Source organism: Moschus berezovskii, chromosome 15 (genome assembly GCF_049115385.1).
Source record: "Moschus berezovskii isolate FMDL1 chromosome 15, NW_MosBer_1.0, whole genome shotgun sequence".
Lineage (NCBI taxonomy): Eukaryota > Metazoa > Chordata > Mammalia > Artiodactyla > Moschidae > Moschus > Moschus berezovskii.
Window position 1 is genome coordinate 32,958,545 of NC_142474.1, and position 23,658 is coordinate 32,982,202.

Sequence of the window (23,658 nt, forward strand, 5' to 3'; positions counted from 1 at the left end):
CTCTCAACATTTGTCCCACCAGAGCAAAGATCAAAAGGAACCGGGAAAGGAAGTGTCCCCAAGACAGACGCAAGCCCAGACCATGAAGGATGCACCCTTGGCTGTTAAAACGTCCACTCCCACAAAAGGGGGGCAGACAGATTTATTGAATTCAGACTGGGAAAGGAGCAGCTGGATGGCTGGACTCTGGGCCCAGCCCCAGGACCCCTGCCCAGGATAGGGCCCTGCCAGAGAGGGAGGAGAGGCATGGGGCCTGCAGCTGCCCACAAGGGAAGTGCCCATTATCACTCCTCTGGAGGGCCTCTTGAGAACCTCCAATCTGAAAGAAAACCAAGGGCCAAAGTAACATGGACTGGGCCAGAGGAAGGGGTTGGGAAGTGGGGAAGCAGGCTGAGGCAGGCCTAGGAGCCCGTGGTTAGACTGTGCTTCTCAAGGTGGCCTGGGGACAGGGATGTGGGGCTGCCAGCCTTGTGGGGTCCTAGGCTGGACTTTTCTCTGGAGCCCTTCCCAGAATGGCTTTGGGGTCCCCCCCACCAAAGACCTGGTGTGGACGGCAGAGGGGAGAGGCACTCTCTGGCCAGGAGTTTCCAGGGTCCATCCCTGGCTGCTGCTGTGGCCGAGTCCACTGATGGCACGGTGTGGTAGCACCGGACAGCTCCCCATCCTCCCCACCTAGTCCCCCATGCCCAGGGGCAACTGGGGAGGAAAGAGGATTCTGAAAAAGAGGCAAAAAGCAGGCAGTGAGGCTGATGACAGCCCCAGGCCCTACAGAGGTGACTGGGCCTGTCACAGGGCCAGGAGACTATCACTAAAGGATGTGGGGTTCCCCACTCTGGCTCCATCCACAGCAGCTGCCCAGAGAGTCCTCTGCCCTGGTGCTGCCACATCCAGGTCGGGGGCATGGCTGAGCTCAGTGGCTCAGCTTTGATGTCCAAGACCCCTAACTCCTGCCTGCCTGGCATGGTTCTTTCTGGTCACGTGAACCAGGTCATGTTCCAAGTGGAGGATGTGACTTTGCACACGGTCATCAATGGGGAAGGAGGTGAGGTACCTCTTGACCATAGCAAAGTAAGCCATGGCTTCCCCGAAGCTGGGTACAGGCACCTCATCACCATCCTCCTCATCATCTTCATCATCTTCATCCTCCTCCTCATCATCTTCCTCTTCCTCACTGTCTGACTCAGAGTCCTCCTCACCTTCCAGGAAATGGAGGGTAGGGCACTGGGCCTCCTCCTGGGCACCGTAACCTCCGAAGCTGCCACCAGCCTCCACTACACCCTGGGCCCAGTCCTCAGCCTCCAAGCCCTCAGAGGAGCTCTCTTCCTCCTCCTCCTCTTCCTCTTCATCACTGTCATCAACATCAGCCTCCTCTTCTACCTCCTCTTCCTCCCCGAGCTCCTCTCCTTCCCCTGCTTCCTCCTCCTCCTCCTCACCATCTTCCTCCTCCTCCTCCTCCTCCCCTTCACCCTCCTCTTCCTCTTCTTCCTCCTCCTCCTCCTCTTCCTCTCCCTCACTCTTGAGGGCAGTAGTGATGGTAGCATTAGGGCCACCCCCAAAGCCAGCCTCACGAAAGCAGGCAGCTATGTCCGAAGGTTCCACAGCCTGCCAAGCCGCAGCAACGAAGTGCAGGGCCTCCATGAGGCCGAGTTGCAGGCCCGAGCGATCCTGGCCCTCTAGCGCTGCCATGGCCTTGAGCAGCATAGCCTGGCGGTAGTGGCCCTTCACCTGTTGGACCACTCCACGCTCCAGCGGCTGCACGGTGCCTGGTGGGAAGAAGGCCAGCTGCACATGCCGCAGGCCCGAGGTATCCAGGGACTGGGCAGCCAGGCGGCCAGCCAGCAGCAGGACTCGGCGAGATTCTGCAGCCATGCGGGTGTCCAGGGCCTTCAGGTACTTGGCCAGAGCCTGGGTGGTGACACCACCCTTAGAGTTGGCGGTATAGTCACAGGGCAGGCCAGCTTGGCCTGCACGGGGTTTGGCTGACTTGCCAGCCACAAGTGGGGGCAGCTTCTCACTACCATCGGCGTTGGCACACAGCAGGACACTCAGGCGCTGGGTGGCCCTGCGTGCCCGGCCATCACTGCCACACAACCCCGCCGCTTGGTCGGGCAGGAAGTCGTACCACAGACTGGTCTCAGTGGCGCTGAACACGTCCTGGGAAGCGTAGCCCTCGGCCACCGATGGTGGCTGCTCCTCCCGAGCGCGCCAGCCCGTGGTACCCCCACCGCTGCCCTCCGAGGGCACTGCGGGAGGGCTGGCGGGCGCCGCTGGGGGCCGGGGGGCAGAGCTGCGCGAACGAGCGCGGGCCACGCCGCTGCAGGACACTACACCGTGGCGCCGGCGGAAGCGGTCCAGCCAGCCGTTGGAGGCAGTGAAATCGTCCATGCCCAGCTCCTCGGCTATACGCAGCGCCTTCTCCTTGAGGATGATGCCCTTGACCGGCAGGCCAGCGGCGCGGATTTGCTGGAACCAGGCGATGAGCAGCCCCTCGAGCTTGTCGTAAGGGGACAGTTTGTTGGTCTTGCGACAGGTGGAGGCTACACCGTACTTGCGCTCCGACGCCAGGATGGCGCGCTTGTTCTTCAGGATGGTGCTCAACGTGGACGGTGGGATGTTGAAACGCCGCGCGATCTCGCCCTTGCGCAGGTCCGGGTTCTCCTCCACCTCCTGGATGATCCGCGACTTCTCCCGGAACGTCAGCTGCCGCCGCTTGGGGCCCATCCCGGCGCGCCCCCCGCCCCGGGGCCCGGCGCCACCGCCGCCACCCCGGGGCGGGGGGCCCGGGCCCTCGGCGGGGGGCACCTGGCGGCCTCTCCCGCGCGCCCCGCCCGAGACAAAGCGGCTCGCGGGGCGGCGGGCGGGGCGGCGACCCGGCCGGGCCGGGGGCACCTTCGGGGGCGCCGGCGGGCGCGGCGCCGGGCGGTGGGCGGCAGGCGGCAGGCGCGGGCGCGGGCGGGCGGCGCGGGAGCTGAAGACAGGAAGTGTCGCGGCGCGGGGAGCGGGGAGCCGGGAGCGCGGCGAGCGGGGCGGAGCGGGCGGAGCTGGATCTCGCGGGAAGCGCGGGGACGCCGGGCACCGCCTCCAGCCCTCCGCGCCCACCCCTCTCCCCGCCGCCCGGGACAGACCGCGCGGGGGCGCTTCGGCCTGCCGGAAAGGCCGGCGCTGTGGCGTCCGGTGACCCACTGGCCGCAGTGAGGGCTGTGGTTGTGTGCCCGGCCTTTGCGCCGGGTGGGCAGAGATTTGCTGCTTACAAAGGATAACAACTGTGTTTTGTCTTTTTTATTTTATTAACGTAGAAATAGCCCGCTTTTTTTTTCCGGAAACTGAAAAATAATGGAAACTAAAAAAGCACCTTTCATCCCAACACCTGGAGAGATGCACAGCTCACGGTTGGATACATTTTCTTCCAGTCTTATCTCTAGGCGCATGTAGTTTTCTTTTTAAAAATTTAACGCATAAAACGAATCAGACGGTATAGGCATATACTGGCATCTCCTGTTGCTTTTTTGTTGTTCAGCCCTTTGCGACCGCATGGACTGCAGCACACCAGGCTTCCCTGTCCTTCACTGTCTCCCCGAGTTTGCTCAAACTTATGTCCATCGAGTCGGTGATGCCATCCAACCGTCTCCTCCTCTGTCTTCCCCTGCTCCTGCCTTCAATCTTTCCCAGCATCAGGGTCTTCTCCAATGAGTCAGCTCTTTGCATCAGGTAGCCAAATTATTGGAGCTTCAGATTTGGTATCATTCATTTAACTTCCAATGAATATTCAGGGTTGATTTCCTTTAGGATTGACTGGTTTGATCTCCCTGCAGTCCAAGGGACTCTCAAGAGTCTTCTCCAAGACCACCATACCAAAGCATCAGTTCTTTTGCACTCACCCTTCTTTATGGTCCAACTGTCACATCTGTGCATGACCACTGGAAAAAACCATAGCTTTGACTATACAGACCTTTGTCAGCAAAGTCTCTGCTTTTTAAGACACATAAAGAATCTTTGTCTCTGCTTTTTAATAGGCTCTCAAGGTTTATCATAGCTTTCCTTCCAAGGAGCAAGTGTCTTAATTTCACAGCTGCAGTCACCATCTGCAGTGATTTTGGATCCCAAGAAAATAAAGTCTGCCACTGTTCCATTGTTACCCCATCCATTTGCCATGAAGTGATGGGACTGGGTGCCATGATTTTTGTTTTTTGAATGTTGAGTGTTAAGCCAGCTTTTTCACTCTCCTTTTATACCTTCATCAAGAGCCTCTTTAGTTCCTCTTCGCTTTCTGCCATAAGGGTAGTGTCATCTGCACATCTGAGGTTATTGATATTTCTCCCAGCAATCTTGATTCCAGCTTGTGCTTCATCCAGCCTGGCATTTCCCATGATGTACTCTGCATATAAGTTATATAAGCAGGGTGACAATATACAGCCTTGATGTACTCCTTTCCCAATTTTGAACCAGTCCATTGTTCCATGTCCAGTTCTAACTTGCTACTTGACCTGCATACAGGTTTCTCAGGAAGCAGATATGATGGTCTGGTATTCCCATTTTCTTTAAGAGTTTTCCAGTTTGTTGTGATCACACAGTCAAAGACTTTAGCATAGTCAATGAAGCAGAAGTAGATGTTTTTCTGTAATTCTCTTGCTTTTTCTATGATCCAACAGATGGTAGCAATTTGATTTCTAGTTCCTCTGCCTTTTCTAAATCCAACTTGTACATCTGGAAGTTGTCTGTTCACATACTGTTGAAGCCTAGCTTAAAGGATTTTGAACATTACCTTGCTATCATGTGAAATGAGTGCAATTGTGGGGCAGTTTGAACATTCTTTGGCATTGCCCTACTTGGGATTGGAATGAAAAGTGACCTTTTCCAGTCATGTGGCTACTGTGGAATTTTCTAAATGCTTCTTTACCTGGCATCAAGTGGTGAGAATTTTGCCTTACTGATAAAGTACTGCAAACTTTTTAATGGTTGTATATTGTCCCAACTATGGTTGATGCTAATCAGTGAAGCCTATTGTTACACATTTAGGTTATTTTTATAAGCAACACTGTAGTTTTAAATCTGTTTGATGATAATCCTACAATCCATATATAAATACTGATAACATCTCAGTGGGTCACTTTCTGTGCTGTTCCATTCATTTAGCCATAAATGTATGTGTTTGCACTTACAGAAATAATGTCATGTGTGTACATAAGCATACATAAATATATCAGTTCAGTTCAGTCACTCAGTCATGTCTGACTCTTTGCGACCTCATGAATGACAGCATGCCAGGCCTCCCTGTCCATCACCAACTCCCGGAGTTCACTCAAACTCATGTCCATAGAGTCGGTGATGCCATCCAGCCATCTCATTCTCTGTCATCCCCTTCTCCTCCCGCCCCCAATCCCTCCCAGCATCAGACTCTTTTCCAGTGAGTCAACTCTTCACATGAGGTGGCCAAAGTATTGGAGTTTCAGCTTTAGCATCAGTCATTCCAATGAACACCCAGGACTGATCTCCTTTAGAATGGACTGGTGGGATCTGCTTGCAGTCCAAGGGACTTTCAAGAGTCTTCTCCAACACCACAGTTCAATACATACATACAAATCCCTGAAACCTTATCTTCCACCAAATGCATAAAAATGACAAGTTCTTAAGACAATGAATTGTAGTGGGCTTTTTTTTTTTTTTAATCTTAAAGTAGCATGAGGAGTAGGCAGAAAGGAAGGCTGTAACCCAGAGGGACAGGCTGAGGATCTGGAGCTTCAAGGAAATGGGTGTAGACAAAACAGAAAGGAGGACCAAAGACGGTGCCCTGGGTTCTCCAAGGTTAAGAGCTCAAGAAAGGCTAACAAGAAATTTGGGAGGAACAGCTAAAGCAGTAGGAGGAAATTCACTCTCATATGCTGTTCTGGAAGTTAAGAGAAGAAAAGTATAACTCACTGTTGTTTTAGTGTACATTTCTCTTTTCACATGCGTATTGGCCATCTGAAGCCTGAGAATTTTCTAGTCATATCATTTGCCTTTGTTTCTCTTGTATTTGTCATTTTGTTGACTTTTGGGAACTCTTCATATGCTCTGAACATAAAGTCTTTAGTATATTGAAAATACTTTCTCCCAATCCGCTGCTGTCCTTTAACTTAGGCTAAGAAATCTCACAACTGAGCCACTGAGCAACAAACAAGGACTCTCAGATATGAGAATTTTTTTTAATCCTTTTAAGTAAGCAGGTCTGTCAGTTTTTCCCTTTATTGCTTCTAGATTTTATGTCTTACTTAGAGAGGGTTTCTCTCCCTCCTCCCATCTCAAGACATAAAAAATATCCTTCTAATCGCAAGGTCCAGAAGAAAAGTTGGGAGACTTTTTCTCATAAGAGCCAGATCAAACCCATAATGGGTTTGTGGTCCCTATGCAGAAGTAAATGTAGGTACACCTAGCTGAGGATGTGTGTGCTCAGTTGCTTCAGTCATGTCTGACTCTTTGCAACCCCATGGACTGTAGTTCACCAGGTTCTTCTGTCCGTAGGATTCTCCAGGCAAGAATACTGGAGTGGACAGCAGGGATCTTCCCGACCCAGGGATCGAACCTGCATCTCTTATGTCTCCTGCATTGGCAGGTGGTTTCTTTACCACTAGCGCCACCAGCACTCCTTCCCACAAATCCTCAGGAAACCAAGTCGATGTTTTAGAGGGTTCTTCCATGTGCACTTATGTCCTCCTACCCCTCACCCATCCTGGCTTATAATCAATGGATGTTTGGGTGAAATCACTGTGGCTGAGCTTTCTTAAAATTTTCTACTTTGCTGAGTTTTCCCAGTTTTCTTCAATAGCAAATACTACAGGCTCTTGAAAATGAAAATGAAAAGTTTGCTGAGAGGCACAAAGAATAGTGATGAACTAAGAGGAATGGGTATAGGCCTGGTGGGCAACTTTGAACAGCCTGGGCCAAAAAAAGGATGGTGGACTGTGGACTTCCCTAGGTGGAAAACTAGAAAGATGGCACATTTTTGTCACTTTATAAAGGAATCTCATACTCTTTAGCTATCATCTCCCTATCCACTCCCTGTCCTTTGCCCAGCCCTAAACAACCACTCATTTACTTTTCATCTATAGTTTTCCCTGTTCTGAACCTTTCATATGAATAGAATCATATAATATGTGTCTTTTATGACTGGCTTCTTTCACTTAGTTTCATGTTTCAAGATTCATCCATTATGTAGCATCTGTTAGAACTTCATTATTTTTTTATGGCTGAATAATATTCTGTTGTAGAGATTTATGACATTTTGCTTATCAAACTGTCAGTTTGATGGGTATTTGTGTTGTTTCTACCTTTTGGCAATCATAAATAATTGATATAAACACTTATTTGCAAGGACATATGTTTTCATTTCTCTTGGGTGTATGTGTGAGTGGTATTGATGGGTCTTATGGTAGATCAGTTTAGTCGCTCAGTTGTGTCCGACTCTTTGTGACCCCATGAACCGCTGCACACCAGGCCTCCCTGTCCATCACCAACTCCCAGAGTCCACCCAAACCCAAGTCCATTGAGTCGGTGATGCCATCCAACCATCTCATCCTCTGTCGTCCCCTTCTCCTCCTGCCCTCAATCTTTCCCAGCATCAGGGTCTTTTCAAATGAGTCAGCTCTTTGCATCGTGTAGCCAAATTATTGGAGTTTCAGCTTCAACATCAGTCCCTCCAATCAACACCCAGGACTGATCTCCTTTAGGATGGACTGGTTGGATCTCCTTGCAGTCCAAGAGACTCTCAAGAGTCTTCTCCAACACCACAGTTCAAAAGCATCAATTCTTTGGCGCTCAGTTTTCTTTATAGTCCAACTCTCACATCCATACATGACTACTGGAAAAATCATAGCCTTGACTAGATGGACCTTTGTTGACAAAGTAATGTCTCTGCTTTTCAATATGCTAGGTTAGTCTAGGTTGGTCATAACTTTCCTTCCAAGGAGTAAGCGTCTTTTAATTTCATGGCTGCAATCACCATCTGCAGTGATTTTGGAGCCCAGAAAAATAAAGTCAGCCACTGTTTCCACTGTTTCCCCATCTGTTTCCCATGAAGTGATGGGACCAGATGCCATGATCTTAGTTTTCTGAATGTTGATCTTTAAGCCAACTTTTTCACTCTCCTCTTTCACTTTTATCAAGAGGCTCTTTAGTCTTTCTTTGCTCTCTGCCATAAGGGTGGTGTCATCTGCATATCTGAGGTTATTGATATTTCTCCCGGCAGTCTTGATTCCAGCTTGTGCTTCCTCCAGCCCAGCGTTTCTCATGATGTACTCTGCAAATAAGTTAAATAAGCAGGGTGACAATATACAGCCTTGACGTACTCCTTTTCCTATTTGGAACCAGTCTGTTGTTCCATGTCCAGTTCTAACTGTTGCTTCCTGACCTGCATACAGATTTCTCAAGAGGTAGGTCAGGTGGTCTGATATTCCCATCTCTTTCAGAATTTTCCACAGTTTATTGTGATCCACACAGTCAAAGATTTTGGCATAGTCAATAAAGCAGAAGTAGATGTTTTTCTGGACCTCTCTTGCTTTTTCGATGATCCAGCGGATGTTGGCAATTTGATCTCTGGTTCCTCTGCCTTTCCTAAAACCAGCTTGAACATCTGGAAGTTCACGGTTCACGTATTGCTGAAGCCTGGCTTGGAGAATTTTAAGCATGACTTTACTAGTGTGTGAGATGAGTGCAATTGTGCAGTAGTTTGAGCATTCTTTGGCTTGCTTTTCTTTGGGATTGGAATGAAGACTGACCTTTTCCAGTCCTGTGGCCACTGCTGAGTTTTCCAAATTTGCTGGCATGTTGAGTGCAGCACTTTCACAGCATCATCTTTCAGGATTTGAAATAACTCAATTGGAATTCCATCACCTCCACTAGCTTTGTTCGTAGTGATGCTTCCTAAGGCCCACTTGACTTCGTTTTCCAGGATGTCTGGCTCTAGGTAAGTGATCACACCATCGTGATTATCTGGGTCATTAAGATCTTTTTTGTACAGTTCTTCTGTGTATTCTTGCCAACTCTTCTTAATATCTTCTGCTTCTGTTGAGTCCCTACCATTTATGTCCTTTATCGAGCCCATCTTTGTATGAAATGTTCCCTTGGTATCTCTAATTTTCTTGAAGAGATCTCTTGTCTTTCCTATTCTGTTGTTTTCCTCTGTTTCTTTGCATTGATCACTGAGGAAGGCTTTCTGATCTCTTCTTGCTATTCTTTGGAGCTCTGCATTCAGATGGGTATATCTTTCCTTTTCTCCTTTGCTCATGGTAACTTTATGTTTAATCATTTGAGGAATGGCCAGATGGAGATCATGGTCCTCTCCATTCTTTTTTGGCTGCACTGGGTCTTCTCTGTGGTGTGCAAGTTGGGCTCTTCACTGAGGCATGTGCGCTTCTGTAGCTGAGGCCTGTGAGCTCAGTAGTTGTGTTGCTGCATGTGGAATCTTCATTCCCTGAGCGCAGATTGAACCCTGGTCCCCTGCATTGGAAGGCAGATTCTTAACCACTGGACCATTGGAGACATCTTAGTACTTCTCTTTTAAGTACTTCTTGATTTTTTAAAATTTATTTTATTTGTTTATATTTGGTTGCTGCCTGTGGGATTTCTCTAGTTGCAGCACGTGGTGTCTACTCTTCATTGCAGTGCATGGGCTTCCAATTGTAGTGGCTTCTCTTGTTGCAGAGCATGAGCTTCAGTAGTTGCCGAGTGTGGACTCTTGGGCACAGGGGCTCAGTAGTTGTGTTGTGTGGGCTTAGTTGCTCCATGGCATGTGGAATCTTCTGGGACCAGGGATAGAACCCGTGTTCCCTGTGTTGGCTGGAAGATTCTAATCCACTGTACTACCATATTCTTTTAATTAATCTAAAAATTATACCTGTTCTTTGGAAGATATTTTAAAATACAGAAAAATTTTAGGATAAACCATCTAATTACCATTCATTCCACCGCTCAGAGAATACCCTTGTAGGATACTTATCTGTGTATATTGTTTTTAATGGGACCACACTTGGCATAATATTTTAGCCAATATTATAAATATTTTCTCATATCAATAAATACGTGCATCAATGAGATTCAAAATTCTTTTAGTCTAGGAACCCTTTCTGTAAGAGGCCATTTTCCAAAAGTCCAATGGGTAATCATTCCATAATCAGTGGAAAATTCTTAAAGAGATGGGAATACCAGACCACCTTACCTTCCTCCTAAGAAACCTGTATGTGGGTCAAGAAACAACAGAACAGGACATGGAACAACAGACTGGTTCCAAATTGGGAAAGGAGTACATCACGGCTGTATATTGTCACCCTGTTTATTTAACTTATATGGAGAGTACATCATGTGAAATGCTGGGCTGGATGAAGCACAGGCTGGAATCAAGATTTCTGGAAAAAATATTAATAACCTCAGATATGCAGAGGACACAACCCTTATGGCAGAAAGCAAAGAAGATCTGAAGAGCCTCTTGATGAAAAGAGGAGAGTGAAAAAGCTGGCTTGACACTCAACATTCAAAAAAATAAAAACAAAGATCATGGCATCCAGTCCCATCACTTCATGGCAAATGGATGGGGTAACAATGGAAACAGGACAGACTTTATTTTCTTGGGCTGCAAAATCACTGTGGATAGTGACTGCAGCCTTGAAATTAAAAGACGCTTGCTCCTTGGAAGAAAAGCTATGACAAACCTTGAGAGCCTATTAAAAAGCAGAGACATTACTTTGTGGACAAAGGTCCGTCTAGTCAAAGCTAGTTTTTCCAGTAGTCATGTATGGATGTTGGACCATAACGAAAGCTGAGTGCGAAGAATTGATGCCTTTGAACTGTGGTGTTGGAGAAGACTCTTGAGAGTCCCCTGGACTGCAAGGAGATCAAACTAGTCAATCCTAAAGGAAATTAACCCTGAATATTCATTGGAAGAACTGATGCTGAAGTGGAAGTTCCAATACTTTGGCCACCTCATGAGAAGAACTGACTCATTGGAAAAGACCCTGATGCTGGGAAAGATGGAAGGCAGGCAGAGAAGGCGATGACAGAGGATGAGATGGTTGGAAGGCATCACTGACTCCATGGACATGAGTTTGAGCAAGCTCTGGGAGATGGTGATGGACAGGGAAGCCTGGCGTGCTGCTTTCCATGGGGTCACAAAGAGTTGGACGTGGCTGAGCGACTGAACTGACTGACTGGTGGTCCCTGTGGCTGGGACTCCGCACTCCCAGTGTGTAGGGGTGATAGGTTTGGTCCCTGGTTGGGGACCTGGATCCTACATGCCATGGCTGAAAATCCTGCATGCCACAGCAAAGATCCAAGATCCCATGTGCTCCAATTGACAGCTTGCATAACCAAATAAATGAATAAAAATATTAAAAAGTTCTCAAGCTGAAATTAAAAACAATATATTAGGTTAAGTAAAATATTAAAGTTTCATCTGTTTCTTGTTACTTTTTTAAATGTGCCTACTAGAAAGGGAGTTGGTGATGGACAGGGAGGCCTGGCGTGCTGTGGTTCATGGGGTCGCGGAGAGTCGGACACGACTGAGCGACTGAACTGAACTGAACTGAACTAGAAAAATTTAAATTACCTATGTGTCTCCCATTTTGTTTCTATTGCCAAGGCCTGTTTAGACTAAACTTGGGAAGAGTATGCAACACATTCACTATAGTGACTGGGGAAGGGTCCTGGAGATTTGTCTGGGGTTCATGATCTACTTTTGTCACATCCCTGCCCTTCTCATCCCTCTCAGATGGGACTGGGGTCTTCTCATTCCCTTCTTCCATGTTTTTCCTGGCCTGCCCCAGCCCCCAATGCCAGACCCTCCTTTCTGCCACCCTCCTCCCACCCCCCACTACTGCTCCTTAGCATGAAGGATTGGAGCTGTATGAGAAGGGGCTCAAGGCTGCAGTGCCAGCATTCTTGAGCTGTGACCTGATAAGCTGGAGGCCACCTCTTCCCTGGAAAGATGGGGTGCAAAAACTGCTTACTCCCCACTAGCTTTTGAATGCAGCCTTCCCAGTACAGTGAAGGACAGTGAGCTCACTAGCAGGTGATCAGATAATCAGAAGATGCTCAGTTAAAACTAGTGATAAAGCCTCCCTGATCAAATAAACACCAATTAAACATTGGCATCAAGTTAGCCAAACCATCAATGCTGCTGCTAAGTCACTTCAGTCGTGTCCGACTCTGTGTGACCCCATAGACAGAAGCCCACCAGGCTCCCCCGTCCCTGGAATTCTCCCAGCAAGAACACTGGAGTGGGTTGCCATTTCCTTCTCCAATGTGTGAAAGTGAAAAGTGGAAGTGAACTCGCTCAGTCGTGTCCGACCTTTAGCGACCCCACGAACTGCAGCCTACCAGGCTCCTCCATCCATGGGATTTTCTAGGCAAGAGTACTGGAGTGGCTTGCCAGTGCCTTCTCCGAAACCATCAATAGGCATCCCATAACTGGGTTCAGAGATTGCTGACACCCTCCTTTGTCCTCACTGCCAAAACTCACGACTAGACCAATCATTAGAGCCTCCTCTGGAGCTGCCGGAAAAAACTGGGCAGCTCGGGATCACATCTAACCGGGAACCCCCGGAAACCCTGATCAGTTATGTGTCGGCCCCCACCGCGGGTCCACCTCCAGCACTAGGGGCTCCCCGTGGGAATTACCCTTGGGGCCGCCCCAGGAGCTGCCAGTCGCGGGGTCAGGAAAGCTGGGAGAGTAGATGTATCTAGGGTGAATCTCAACTCCACCATTTGCACGATCATGTGACCTTGAACGAGTTAATGAACTTCTCTCAGAGCCTCATCGTCTCTGTAGGTAAAGTGGAAGGGCGAACGCAGACCGCACTGCACAGCTGTATCCCGCAGATTCCTGGAATGGAGGCTCTCATGATGCCAGCCGGTACCTGTAAGTGATGTTAAACCGCGGGGTCCCTCTGAGGCTACTCTAGGGAGTTGTTGCATCTCCTGAGGCCCTCTTCGCTGGTGGGGGGCGGGGGGAAGTGGGTAGCTCCAAACCACATACTGAGAATCGGAATTTGAGAAGCCGGGCTCCTTGAACCCTGGCTGGGAGGGAGTGCCAGGGTTAATTTCTTGATTCCTCCACGCGACCCAAAGCCTGGAACTGGGCGAGGCCGGGCTGGTCCAGCCTCCGCGCCTTCCAGCACACTAGCTCCGCCCTCTGTCCCGCCTTTCTTCTTTACTGCGCCCCCATTGGTGGCGTTCGGCGGCGCGGCCGCTGTTATTTTTCGAATATATAAGGAGGTGGAGGTGGCAGCCTCTGCTAGAGGCTTTCTGGGCTGGTGGCTTGTCCCCCTGTCCCTCCTCCCTTCCCCACCCTCCCCACTTCCCTCTCCTCTCTCGCTCCTGCCCCGTTGCTCTTCCTCCCTCCCTTCCCCTCCACCCCTGGCCGGCTCCCTACCTCGTCCAGGCCAGCTGTGCCCGGCGTCTGTTGGTCGCCCTACGCCAGGCCCTCCGCCCCACCGCGATGGAGCTGCCCCAGCCGGAGCCCGTGGCAGGCTCGGCTCTTAGTCCGGCCGGCATGCGCGGTGGCGCCCAGCGTCCTGGCCACCTCCCGGGCCTCCGGCTGGGGGCTCATGGCCTCCTGGGGTCTCCGGAGCGCGCGGCCGCTTCCTCGCCGGTCACCGCCCTCACCCAGACTATGCACCACCTCGCTGGGCTCGGCAGGTAGGGGGCCCCAGGGATACTCGGTGTGGGGTGGGAGGCCCGCACTAGGGTTTGGTCCCAGGCCTCTCGGGAACCCGGCATGGGTGCCAAACGGAGAGGCATCCCAGACAGCCTGCTTCAAGCCTCAGGACCGAGCTGTGCTGCTCACACCCTCCAGGTGACTTGTTCTTGACTGCCACAATTTTCTGGAGACCCTCTTCCCCACCTCCACCATGCTGCCTCCCTAATCTTGGCTCAAATCTCCACCATTTTGCTGGAGGGGGAATTTGACGGTGGTCCTGTTCCCTCCACCCTCAGTTCTTTCCTGGGGTAAAGGGATTAAACACTGGTCCTGTTCCCTGAGCAAGTCTGCAGCTCCAGGCTGGATTGTCCTTGAAGCAATAAAGACCAAAGACTTGGCCATTCCTCCAGAAAGGCTTGTGGGTGGGTAGGGACCTGAAGAGTTTAGGGGATGGCCCTCTAGGGCTGTCTGCTGCCCCACCATTCCCCAGGATGGTCCCAGCCCACCTCCGTGCTCTTGCTCTGGGTTCACCTTCCCTGCACCCAGGAGAACCTTTAATCAATCAACAAAGAGAAGACACTTAGGGCCTCTGTAGAAGGCCTGAGAAGAGGGTAGATCCTTAATATCATCACTTCCCTGGGACAGTGCAGTGACTGGAAGGGCCCTTCAGAGGTTGGGGGCGGGGGGAGCGGCCGTGTTGGTGGGAACATGGGGCAGCCAGCCCTTGAGCCCCACATTTACCTTTCTCCTTCCCTGGGTCCCTGCTCCCTTCCCAGCGAGACCCCAAAGAGTCAGGTAGGCAGCCTGCTCACATGCCTATCCCTGTCCCGTCGGGCGTCTGAATCCTCCCTGTCGTCTGAGTCCTCTGAATCTTCTGATGCAGGTGAGGCCCAGGGGTGCCAGGGGAGTTTGGGGGGCTGTCTGAGCCTCCCCACTTCCCTGCTGATCAGACTAACATCCTCACCACAACCTGATGGGACCCCAGCAGCCTCCCCCTGCTCACTTCTGGTGGGGCATACCACACCCAGCATAGACGCTGAGTGGAGTCCTCCGAGGGAGATGAGATCTTACTGTTTAAAACTAGGCGCTGAAGTCCTAAACCACAGCCCCACCTGGGAGGCAATTAGGCTGAAAGTCTGTCATTTTATAACATTCACTTGCCTTTGGCTTTAACTTTCATTAAAAGCTGTAATCTCTTCTAGAACAAATTATTTTAAATCAGTTCAAGAAAAATGCTTAGCAGAAGTTTGTTTTAAAGCCTAAACTTTAGGCTTTAAAGTTTCCATAGTGATAGGCGGTTCTATAGTAAATAGGGAACGGAGCCCTGTGTAACTTGGCAATGTGTCAGCCCTTGGGGTCTATGGGTGGATTTTGTTTCAGTTTTTAATGTATCAAGACCTAAGCTAAAAACAGGTTTTCCCCCTTTCTCTGAATAGGGTTGGGACATGGTAGGGTAAAGTGTGCAGGAAATGCCACCACTTTCAAACCAAGGCACTCTGTCTCTCAGGTCTGTGCATGGACTCTCCCAGCCCTATGGACCCCAACATGGCAGAGCAGACGTGAGTAGAGAAGAGAGACCACACGGTCAAGGAGGGGAACCTACCCTTGGAAATCTTAGTTCCACCCTAAACTCACTGGGGGAGCTTGGGAGAGCAGACAGACCTCCCTGAACCTCATATAGAGGCCCTAATTGACCTTCCCATGTCCTGGCATTCTGCTTGTCTCAGGGAAGGGTCTGCTATCATGGGAGCAGCTTAGAATGGGTTCAGGACCAGGGTGGAAGGAACAGTAGCCACAGGGAGCCTCTTGTGGGAATATAGGACTGTCTGTGCCCTTTCTGCCTATACACATACTTTTCTTTCCTGTGAATTATCACAATTTTAAACTATGGCCCAACTTATTCAAAGTTTTTAATTTACTCTAGGCCAAACAAAACAGTTGCTGCAAGCTGGTTTGGCCCTTGGCCCTCCTATCAGTAACCACTGGTTTCAGTGACATTTCACCCACTGGCCAATCCTTAGACCAGGCCCTTTGTGAAGGAGAGTGGAGAAGTTGGGGGGCTCTGTTCAACACAGTTCTGTTTCTTAGTTGTGGGGCATGAGTAGTACCTTCCAGAGCACAGCTGTTCCCATCCAGCTGTTCAGGCCCCAGCAGGGAGAGCAGCTGTCAGGCATTACTGGGAACAACAGGCATCCCCAGCCTGGGCTGAGGGACTGTGGCTTTGGCTTTAGGGCGGTGGCTGTCTTTCCTCCGATTGCCTTTGATCAGATTGGGCTGGGCTGCAGGTTTCTTCATAAACAGGAAATGGGGAGAGCATTGGGTGGTAGTGTGGTGACTGCAGGTTGGGTTTTGATGATAACACAGAGCTGTTCCTGCTTTACCCCTAGGGCCCAGGTGCAGACTGAAAACCAAGCCAATTAAATTGGTCATCCTGGTGCCAGGTTGGCTGCATACAGCCAGCCTGCCCCACCTGGGGTGGGAGGGGCTATCCTCCTGACACTTTAGCCCTCAGTTTCCCACCACCAACACTGCACCTGCCTTAACACAGAAAGAGGTGTGTGTGAGTGTGTGTACATATAGACACACAAAAGCCCTGCCTGGCAGGTGGTCCCTGGTAACATAGCTAGGCTCAGAAGGAACATCTGTTGGAATTCTTTGCCTGCTGGCCTCTTCTAAGGCAGGAGGAGGGGGTGGGACAGAGGCTGTGGGTCCTAAAATTCCACAGGAGGGAGTAGAGGTTATGACCTTGGACATTTGTCACCAGGGGGTCTGACATGGCAGACCGGGGCTGATCCAGGGGCACAGTGAACCAGGCCCCTGTCCTGGAGGAGCCAGGACTATCCCACACAAGGGGAGGGAAGCCCTGCCTTGCTGGTATCCAGGCCCTGGAGACACCCACATGTTCAGGACAAGGCCTGTCATGGGATGGATGGATGCCTTTCCTGGCAGCCATATGGCCCTGCTGAGGTGATTTGCATACAGGTGGAAGGCCTGTGGGCAGGCTGGTGAGACCGTTGCCTTGGTAACTCCTCAGCTACCCCGAGACCTACCCCAGCTGTCTCCGTTACTGCCATTCTTCAGGCCTCTTCCATTCAGGGCAGCTTTTAAAATCCCAGGCTGCCTTTTATCTCCCTCTTCCTCTATACCTGGGCCCATTACAGGTGCTGCATTCTTCCTACCTCCTCTTTCCCCTGGCCTGAGCTCTGGCTCCCCTGGGCCTTGTGGACTGAGGACCCAAGACTGGGGATAGGCAATGGGCTGTGAGGAGACCTAGGTTGAATGAGACCCTTCTCTGTCCTAGGTTTGAACAGGCCATCCAGGCAGCCAGCCGAGTTATTCGAAAGTAAGTGCTCTGGCCTTCGTTGCACAGGCTCCCCTGCCCCGTGTGGGTAGAATAGGCCCCAGGATGTACAGGGCTCTGTGGTAGAGGGGCACCCTGCATATTCTCCATCACAGCCTGACTCTCCAGCCCTGAGGTGTCCCTGTTTCCTTCTGCAGTGAGCAGTTTGCCATCCGACGTTTCCAGTCCTTGCCGGTGAGTGTCCTCTGAGGCCCATTAGGAGACTTGGGCCTGCTGGCCAGGATTGTAGGGGCAAGAGGGACCTGGATTGGATCTTAGAGGGTGGACTTGAAGCAGTTGGGTGTCCCTTGTCCGGCTATGGGAGATGGGGCTTTGGAGGTGGACAGAGGAGCTGGGGGAGTTGGAGCAGCGATGGGAGAAGGTAGGGCCTGGCCTGGCACTAGAGGAATGCAGCCTTCTGTACTTACTGCCCTCCTGGCTCTCTAGGGGAGGCTTCTGGGCCACAGTCCTGTGCTACGGAACATCACCAACTCCCAAGCATCTGGCACCTGGAGGAAGAGTGAGGCGTGTGACCGTGCTGCCCACGGCTCTGGGGAGGATAAAGAAAATGTGCGTTTCCAGAAGGCCAGAGTCGAAGCACTTCAGGGAGAGAGGTGGCTTACTGGAGTGGTTTTCTGGCATTTGACTATGCACCCGCCTGTATTGCCCACAGGATGGATTTGTCTTCAAGATGCCGGGGAAACCCACACATCCCAGCCACTCCCGTGCTCTTGGGGAGTGGGCCAGCCGCAGAGAAGCCTTTGCCCAGAGGCCAAGCTCAGCTCCCGACCTGATGGTATACCAGGAGAGCTGACCCATGCAGGGCAGGCATGCACGCAGGGCAGGTGCCTGTGAAGGCAGCCCGGGAAACTTGGGGGTGATCCTAAGCCCTGTGTCGGTGGGAACCTTATTTCTCAGAAGGTGAGGGTGGAGACTTGTCTCAGGGCCCCATGTTGAGTCTCCTCTGTCTGTTCATCACGCATGCAGCGTCTCACCCCTGAGCAGAAGATGGAAGTGGAGGAACTGATCCCCCTGGCCCGATGCCACTTCTCCCTGACCCCCTCCACAGGGGCTGTTGAGGAAGACGATGGATTCGTGGATATCCTGGAGACTGACTTAAAGGTAAACAGCCTTGCCTTGTCAGGCCCCCTACCTCTCCCTTCCTGAGATCTCCTGAAAGAGGTAAGCTCTGAGCTCCTACAGCAAGACTATGACCTTATTTCAATGTCAGAAGAAGAACTGGAGGTAACAGTCACAGCCTGACCTCTGGCCAATCAGAGAAGAGGAAGTGGCTGGTGCTGCAGTGGAGGGTGGATGGGCAGGGCAAAGGGAAGCCTGGTCTTCCTGCATCACCATGCTTCTCATATCTACACAAGTCCTTCTGGGGAGTGGGGCCCTGTAGTTTCCTGGTCCTGGGGGCTGCCCTGTGTGGAGGTGTGAGCGGGGTTACCAAGGGCTGCTGGCCTGGAGTTCTGCTGGGAGAACTGGGAAAACCGCCCTCGAGGACTCGGGGCCTTAGGGGTTGGACCTGTGCCTGCGAGTGTGATCATATCCTTGCTGATCTGGCCTCAGGAGAATGATGTAGTTCCCCCAGGCATGGAGAGCCTCATTAGTGCCCCACTGGTCAAGACCTCAGAAAAGGAAGAGGAACAGGTGAGCCCCTGGAGAGGCCCCTCAAAACTTGGGAGTGGTGGGGCCCTACCCTCTGAGTGAGACTGGGATGGAAAGCAGAGGCTAGGAACTCTGACCCCAGACCTGCTGCCTCTGCCAGGACCTCATCATGTACAGCAAGTGCCAGCGGCTCTTCCGCTCTCCGTCCATGCCCTGCAGTGTGATCCGGCCCATCCTCAAGAGGCTGGAGCGCCCGCAGGACCGGGATCTGCCTGTACAGAACAAGCGGAGAAGGAGCGTGACTCCTCCAGAGGAGGAGCTGCGGGAGGCTGAGGAACCCGTGAGTACCCTCCTCCTGGGCTGGGACTGGGCTGGATTGCCACCCTCCAAATCCACCCTGTAAGCCCTTCTCAGCTGGGTTTGTAGAGGAGGGGCAGGGTGCAAGGAAGGGGGATACTACCCAGACGGGGCACTGAGGGACAGCCTCACCCCTGACCCTGGCTGCCACTTGCCTCACAGAAAGCCCGCATTCTCCGCTCAAAGTCTCTGTGTCATGACGAGATTGAGAACATCCTGGACAGTGACCACCGAGAACTGATCGGGGATTACTCCAAGGTACCAGCAGTGGGACCCTCAGGAGGCTTGGTCCTTTACTGTGTGGCCTCTGAGCCCAGCAACTGCTTCAGTGACTCCCTCTCCCAGAAGCCCCTCACTTTGTCCTTTGTGTCTTATCCTGTAGTCTCACCCAGACTCCTCTCTCTGGCTCTCTTTGATCTCCTATCTCAAATCTGTCCGGGGCATCAGTGGTATCTCCACTTTGGAGGAGATTTCTATCTTGCTTGGGGCCTCCTGGGGCCTGCTTGGCAAAGCATGGGGGCAGGAGGCATGGAGGGTTCATATCCTCTGCTCCCCATCTTCATTTCCCCTTGGAAGGTTGTTTTCTGGGGATCAGACCCTAGAGGCACCTCTTGGTTGCTATGGGAACCAGAGCTTAATTTGAAAGTCAAAGCAGATACTTCCCTGGTGGTCCAGTGGCTAAGACTCCACGCTGCCAACGCAGGGGGCCCAGGTTGGATCCCTGGTCAGGGAACTAGATCCCACATGGCACAACTAAGAGTTCATGTGCTGCAAAAAATCCCACATGCAGCAGTGAAGATCAAAGATCCCATGCAGCTAAGACCAGGTGCAGCCAAATAACACAAATAAAAAAATATTAAAAAAAGGGAAAGTCAAGCAAGTTTGGCTTCCAGACTTGAGGAAAAATTCATTTTTCTCAGGTTCCTAGACTTGCCAATGTCACTGTCTCTCTCCCCTTCCCTTCAGGCCTTCCTCCTACAGACTGTGGATGGAAAGCACCAAGACCTCAAGTACATCTCACCAGAAACGGTATGCAGGGATGAGCTGTTTCTCGGTGTCTTTGGGACTTCTGTTTGCTTGTTAACCTCCCCTGGAGTCAGGCTACAAGCACTGGGTCAGCCCCTGCCTGCCAGCCTGAACCGCTGGGACCCACCTCTGTGGCCTCCTGCAGGTGGTGGCTCTGCTGACAGGCAAGTTCAGCCACATCGTGGAGAAGTTTGTGATTGTCGACTGCAGATACCCCTATGAGTATGAAGGCGGGCACATCAAGGTGAGGCAGGGTGACGGGAGAGGCCCTGAAGACTCATCCAGTTCTGTCCTTCCTCTGCCCAGAGGATACACCCTCTCATGGGGAAGGATCTGCCCTTCAAGAGGTGGAGTCACTCATCTGAAAGATGGGGACCGCACAGGGCAGGGTCAGCCGCGCACAGCTGTGGCCTGACCTCCGGCTTCTCTGGCAGACTGCTGTGAACCTGCCTCTGGAACGGGATGCCGAGACCTTCCTGCTGCAGAGCCCCATCACACCCTGCAGCCTGGATAAGAGAATCATCCTCATTTTCCACTGTGAATTTTCATCTGAGCGGGGCCCCCGCATGTGAGTCCCAGCTCTGCCCAGCCAGCTAGTGCTGCTGCTCACCTTCCCCACTTAGGCTTTCGGGTGCTGGAACCATCCAGTGGCCAAGAGGCGTGAGCCCAGCCCTGGCCCTTCCTTCATCTGGGCCTCTTATCTCACCTTGGAGCTTGGAGCAGACCTTATCCCTGCTTCCCTGTGCATGGCACCATCCTCCTGTTTCCTCTCATCCTTTCTGTCAGGCCTCCCATCTTCCCTCTGTCCATTGCTGCCATCCCCACAAAACCTAATTCTAACTCTGCAGCGGTGTCCTTAAAATCCAAAGGCCCTATCCCAGTCCTCAGTGATGCTGACCCTTCCAGGGTTCAGCTGTGCTTTCCTCCCTCCATCTCCTCACCAAGCCTTGTCCAGACCTTCTGACTCTTACCTCTTGAACTCGGTTCACTTGTCTCCCTTCTGCCTCCACTTTCCTGGCCCAGAAGAAATGTCTCAGACAGAGATTGTGTAACTGTCTTCTGGACACAGAGCCCCTTTGATTTGCTTTTTTCTGTCTCTCCAACCTCTTGTGTACCCAGTTAGCCAGACTGAACTAAAAGTGTTCTTGTGACTGACATTCCTGCACTCAAGCCTTCTGTGGTTCCCAGAGGAGTGGGTGCAGGGAGCAGGTCCACTGATACATCCCACTGCACACCCAGCTGTCACCCCCACATCCCTACTGGTCCCAGGTGCCGTTTCATCAGGGAACGAGACAGAGCCTCCAACGACTACCCCAGCCTCTACTATCCTGAGATGTATATCCTCAAAGGCGGCTACAAGGACTTCTTCCCACAGCACCCGGTACCAGGGGTGGGGGTGGCCATAGCCTCCGTGGGAGGGTTGGGCTACAGGGAAAGGCAGTAGCCCTTGGATAAGGGAGGACAGGGTCCTCCCTGAAGTTGCCCAGTTCCCCATGTTGATTGCCCCATCCCATCCTGCCCTAGACCTTCTGTGAGCCTCAAGACTACCGGCCCATGAACCATGAGGACTTCAAGGATGAACTGAAGACCTTCCGCCTCAAGACACGTAGCTGGGCTGGCGAGCGGAGCCGGCGAGAGCTCTGCAGCCGCCTGCAGGACCAGTGAAGGGCCAGCAACTGTCCCACCCGCCTTCCTTGCTTTGTGCGGCCTGGGCATCAACCGCCTTGTGGCCTCCAGGGCTGAGGGTCTGCTGTCCGGGGAAAAGATGGTGAGGGCATCCTGTCTGTCTGCACCAGCCCTGATCCTCCGTCTTACTCCAGTCATGTTCCATATCCTGGTGACACTCCCACCCTCACTCCAGGAGAGCCCAGCCTGCTGACTAAGTGAAATTGGATTAAGTCTAGCTCAAAGGAAGTATTTGTGTCTAACAGGAGCCTTTTTGGTGTTTTTTTCTTCTTTGTTTGGGTTAACCCTTTGTCTTCCTGTATTCAGAAAAGCCTCTTTTTTCCTAAGAGCTTTGTTTATATGTATGTGGCTGAGAGAAAGCTCCAGCCTCCTAGGAGGAGCCACTGCTACCGTCGGAGTTAGCACCGTGTCCCGGGTGCTAACACACTCCTAAGTATGTGTGCCACACTCCCCTTTCTCCTTCCCGTCTCTCCATATGGACATCTCCAGCACAGGCATGAGCTCTTCGTCCTTCCTGTTTCAGTGTTATTTGTATGCTTGATCTCTTTCTTTTTCCATCTCAGGATAGTTACAGGCTAAGGTTTAGGTTTTCCCTGTCCAGTTGTTAAAGATACAAACATTCATCACCCACTTGGCCCTGGCTTCTGTGGCTCGGAAAGGGATGTTATTATCCATGGAGGCCCCTGGGTGAGGGTTAAGGCCTGCATCCTGAGCCCACTGGAAACCTAGCCCTCACTGCCGTGAACCCTGGGGCCTGAACCCTTGTCAGAACTTGCTACTGTCTCGTCATGGACGGACAGATGGATGAATGGAAGTGTGGATGGATGGTGGATGCATGAATGGCCATAGACCCACAGTGCCTTGTCCACAAACCACTGAACTGAAAGCATATCAGTGAGTGTGACTGCCTGCAGCAGGAGTATACATGTGCCTGTTTGTGTGAACAAAATCTTTACACTTTGGAGATATTCAAAAGGAAATGTTATGGAAGCAGCTAAACTAAGGCCAGCCACTTCTGGATTCTGAATCTCGGGAAATGGGCAGGGCTTCTTGAAGGCTCTGCTGAGTCATCTGGAAGGGTCTTGGTTCAATAAAGCACTGAGCAAGTTGAGTGAGTAGCATTGTGTCCTGTGGAGCCCTTAATAAGACTATGGTAGACCCTGATGGTGGAATACAGCAGAGGCAAGTCACTGGATTGGGGCTGGAAGACTCCTGGGGAGGTGACCTCATACCTTCTTCCCAAGTCTTGCCAAGATTTTGGATTCAGCCTCCCTGTTTCCCTCATCTAGCTTCTCAAGCACTTCTGGGATCCACCTTCCTAAACTAGCTCTCCGTTCCTAAATTCTGCACCAAGAAAGCAAGAATGATGTCATCAAGTTTGTTTTCTAGAACTGTCAGTGGCTCACTATTGCCTTCAGAAACTTAAAAGTCTCATAGCCTTTAGGACCTAGACCTTCACCTGCCTCATTCCTAACCTCTCGCTGAGTTAAATCCCCCATAGTTGCTGTTCACATTTCCTTGTCCTTGCATCTGCAATATTATGCTCAGGAATGCTCTCCTCAATCTGTTATTTCTCGTAAGATTCAATTTCAAATGTTAATGCCTCCCAGAAGCCTCCCTGCTCTATTGGGGAAATAACTTTCATTATCCCCAGCACTCAGCAAAAGTTCCACCACTTAGGAGGTGCCAGTTCAGTTCAGTCGTTCAGTTGTGTCTGACTCTCCGCGACCCCATGAATTACAGCACGCCAGGCCTCCCTGTCCATCACCAACTCCCGGAGTACACTCAAACTCATGTCCACAGAGTCGGTGATGCCATCCAGCCATCTCATTCTCCGTCGTCCCCTTCTCCTCCCGCCCCCAACCTTTCCCAGCATCAGAGTCTTTTCCAGTGAGTCAACTCGTCGCATGAGGTGGCCAAAGTATTGCAGTTTCAGCTTTAGCATCAGTCCCTCCAATGAACATCCAGGATTGAT

At 51.5% G+C, this 23,658-nt stretch overlaps 2 protein-coding genes across 4 annotated transcripts; one reads left to right on the top strand and one right to left on the bottom strand.

Annotated features, from left to right (window-relative positions):
* Positions 1 to 150: 150 nt before the first annotated feature.
* CENPB (centromere protein B) lies at positions 151 to 2,992 on the bottom strand. The gene has a single exon (XM_055432262.2). The coding sequence runs from the start codon at positions 2,719 to 2,721 to the stop codon at positions 919 to 921; it is 1,803 nt and encodes a 600-aa protein (XP_055288237.1). The 5' UTR covers positions 2,722 to 2,992; the 3' UTR covers positions 151 to 918.
* A 10,274-nt stretch (positions 2,993 to 13,266) lies between these two features.
* CDC25B (cell division cycle 25B) lies at positions 13,267 to 22,794 on the top strand. Of its 3 annotated transcripts, XM_055432229.2 has the most exons (16): positions 13,267 to 13,662; positions 14,440 to 14,546; positions 15,171 to 15,222; positions 16,965 to 17,006; positions 17,162 to 17,198; positions 17,451 to 17,573; positions 17,677 to 17,799; positions 17,991 to 18,125; positions 18,576 to 18,656; positions 18,775 to 18,954; positions 19,134 to 19,229; positions 19,938 to 20,000; positions 20,143 to 20,241; positions 20,432 to 20,565; positions 21,267 to 21,378; positions 21,522 to 22,794. In XM_055432229.2, exons 1-16 carry the CDS (start codon positions 13,463 to 13,465, stop codon positions 21,660 to 21,662), a joined length of 1,725 nt encoding a protein of 574 aa, XP_055288204.2. In that variant the 5' UTR covers positions 13,267 to 13,462; the 3' UTR covers positions 21,663 to 22,794. The 3 variants fall into 3 exon arrangements, with proteins under 3 accessions (XP_055288204.2, XP_055288214.2, XP_055288224.2); XM_055432249.2 differs by lacking the exon at positions 14,440 to 14,546 and having other exon boundaries at positions 13,418 to 13,662; XM_055432239.2 differs by lacking the exons at positions 14,440 to 14,546; positions 15,171 to 15,222 and having other exon boundaries at positions 13,294 to 13,662.
* The last annotated feature ends 864 nt before the right edge of the window (positions 22,795 to 23,658 follow it).

Bases quoted from the DNA above. Each gene is read 5' to 3' on its own strand.
- CENPB (XM_055432262.2), bottom strand. From the start codon at position 2,721: ATGGGCCCCAAGCGGCGGCAGCTGACGTTCCGGGAGAAGTCGCGGATC.
- CDC25B (XM_055432229.2), top strand. From the start codon at position 13,463: ATGGAGCTGCCCCAGCCGGAGCCCGTGGCAGGCTCGGCTCTTAGTCCG. The intron at 14,547-15,170 runs GTGAGGCCCAGG...TCTGTCTCTCAG, and splicing joins CTCTGAATCTTCTGATGCAG to GTCTGTGCATGGACTCTCCC. The intron at 18,657-18,774 runs GTGAGCCCCTGG...TGCCTCTGCCAG, and splicing joins CAGAAAAGGAAGAGGAACAG to GACCTCATCATGTACAGCAA.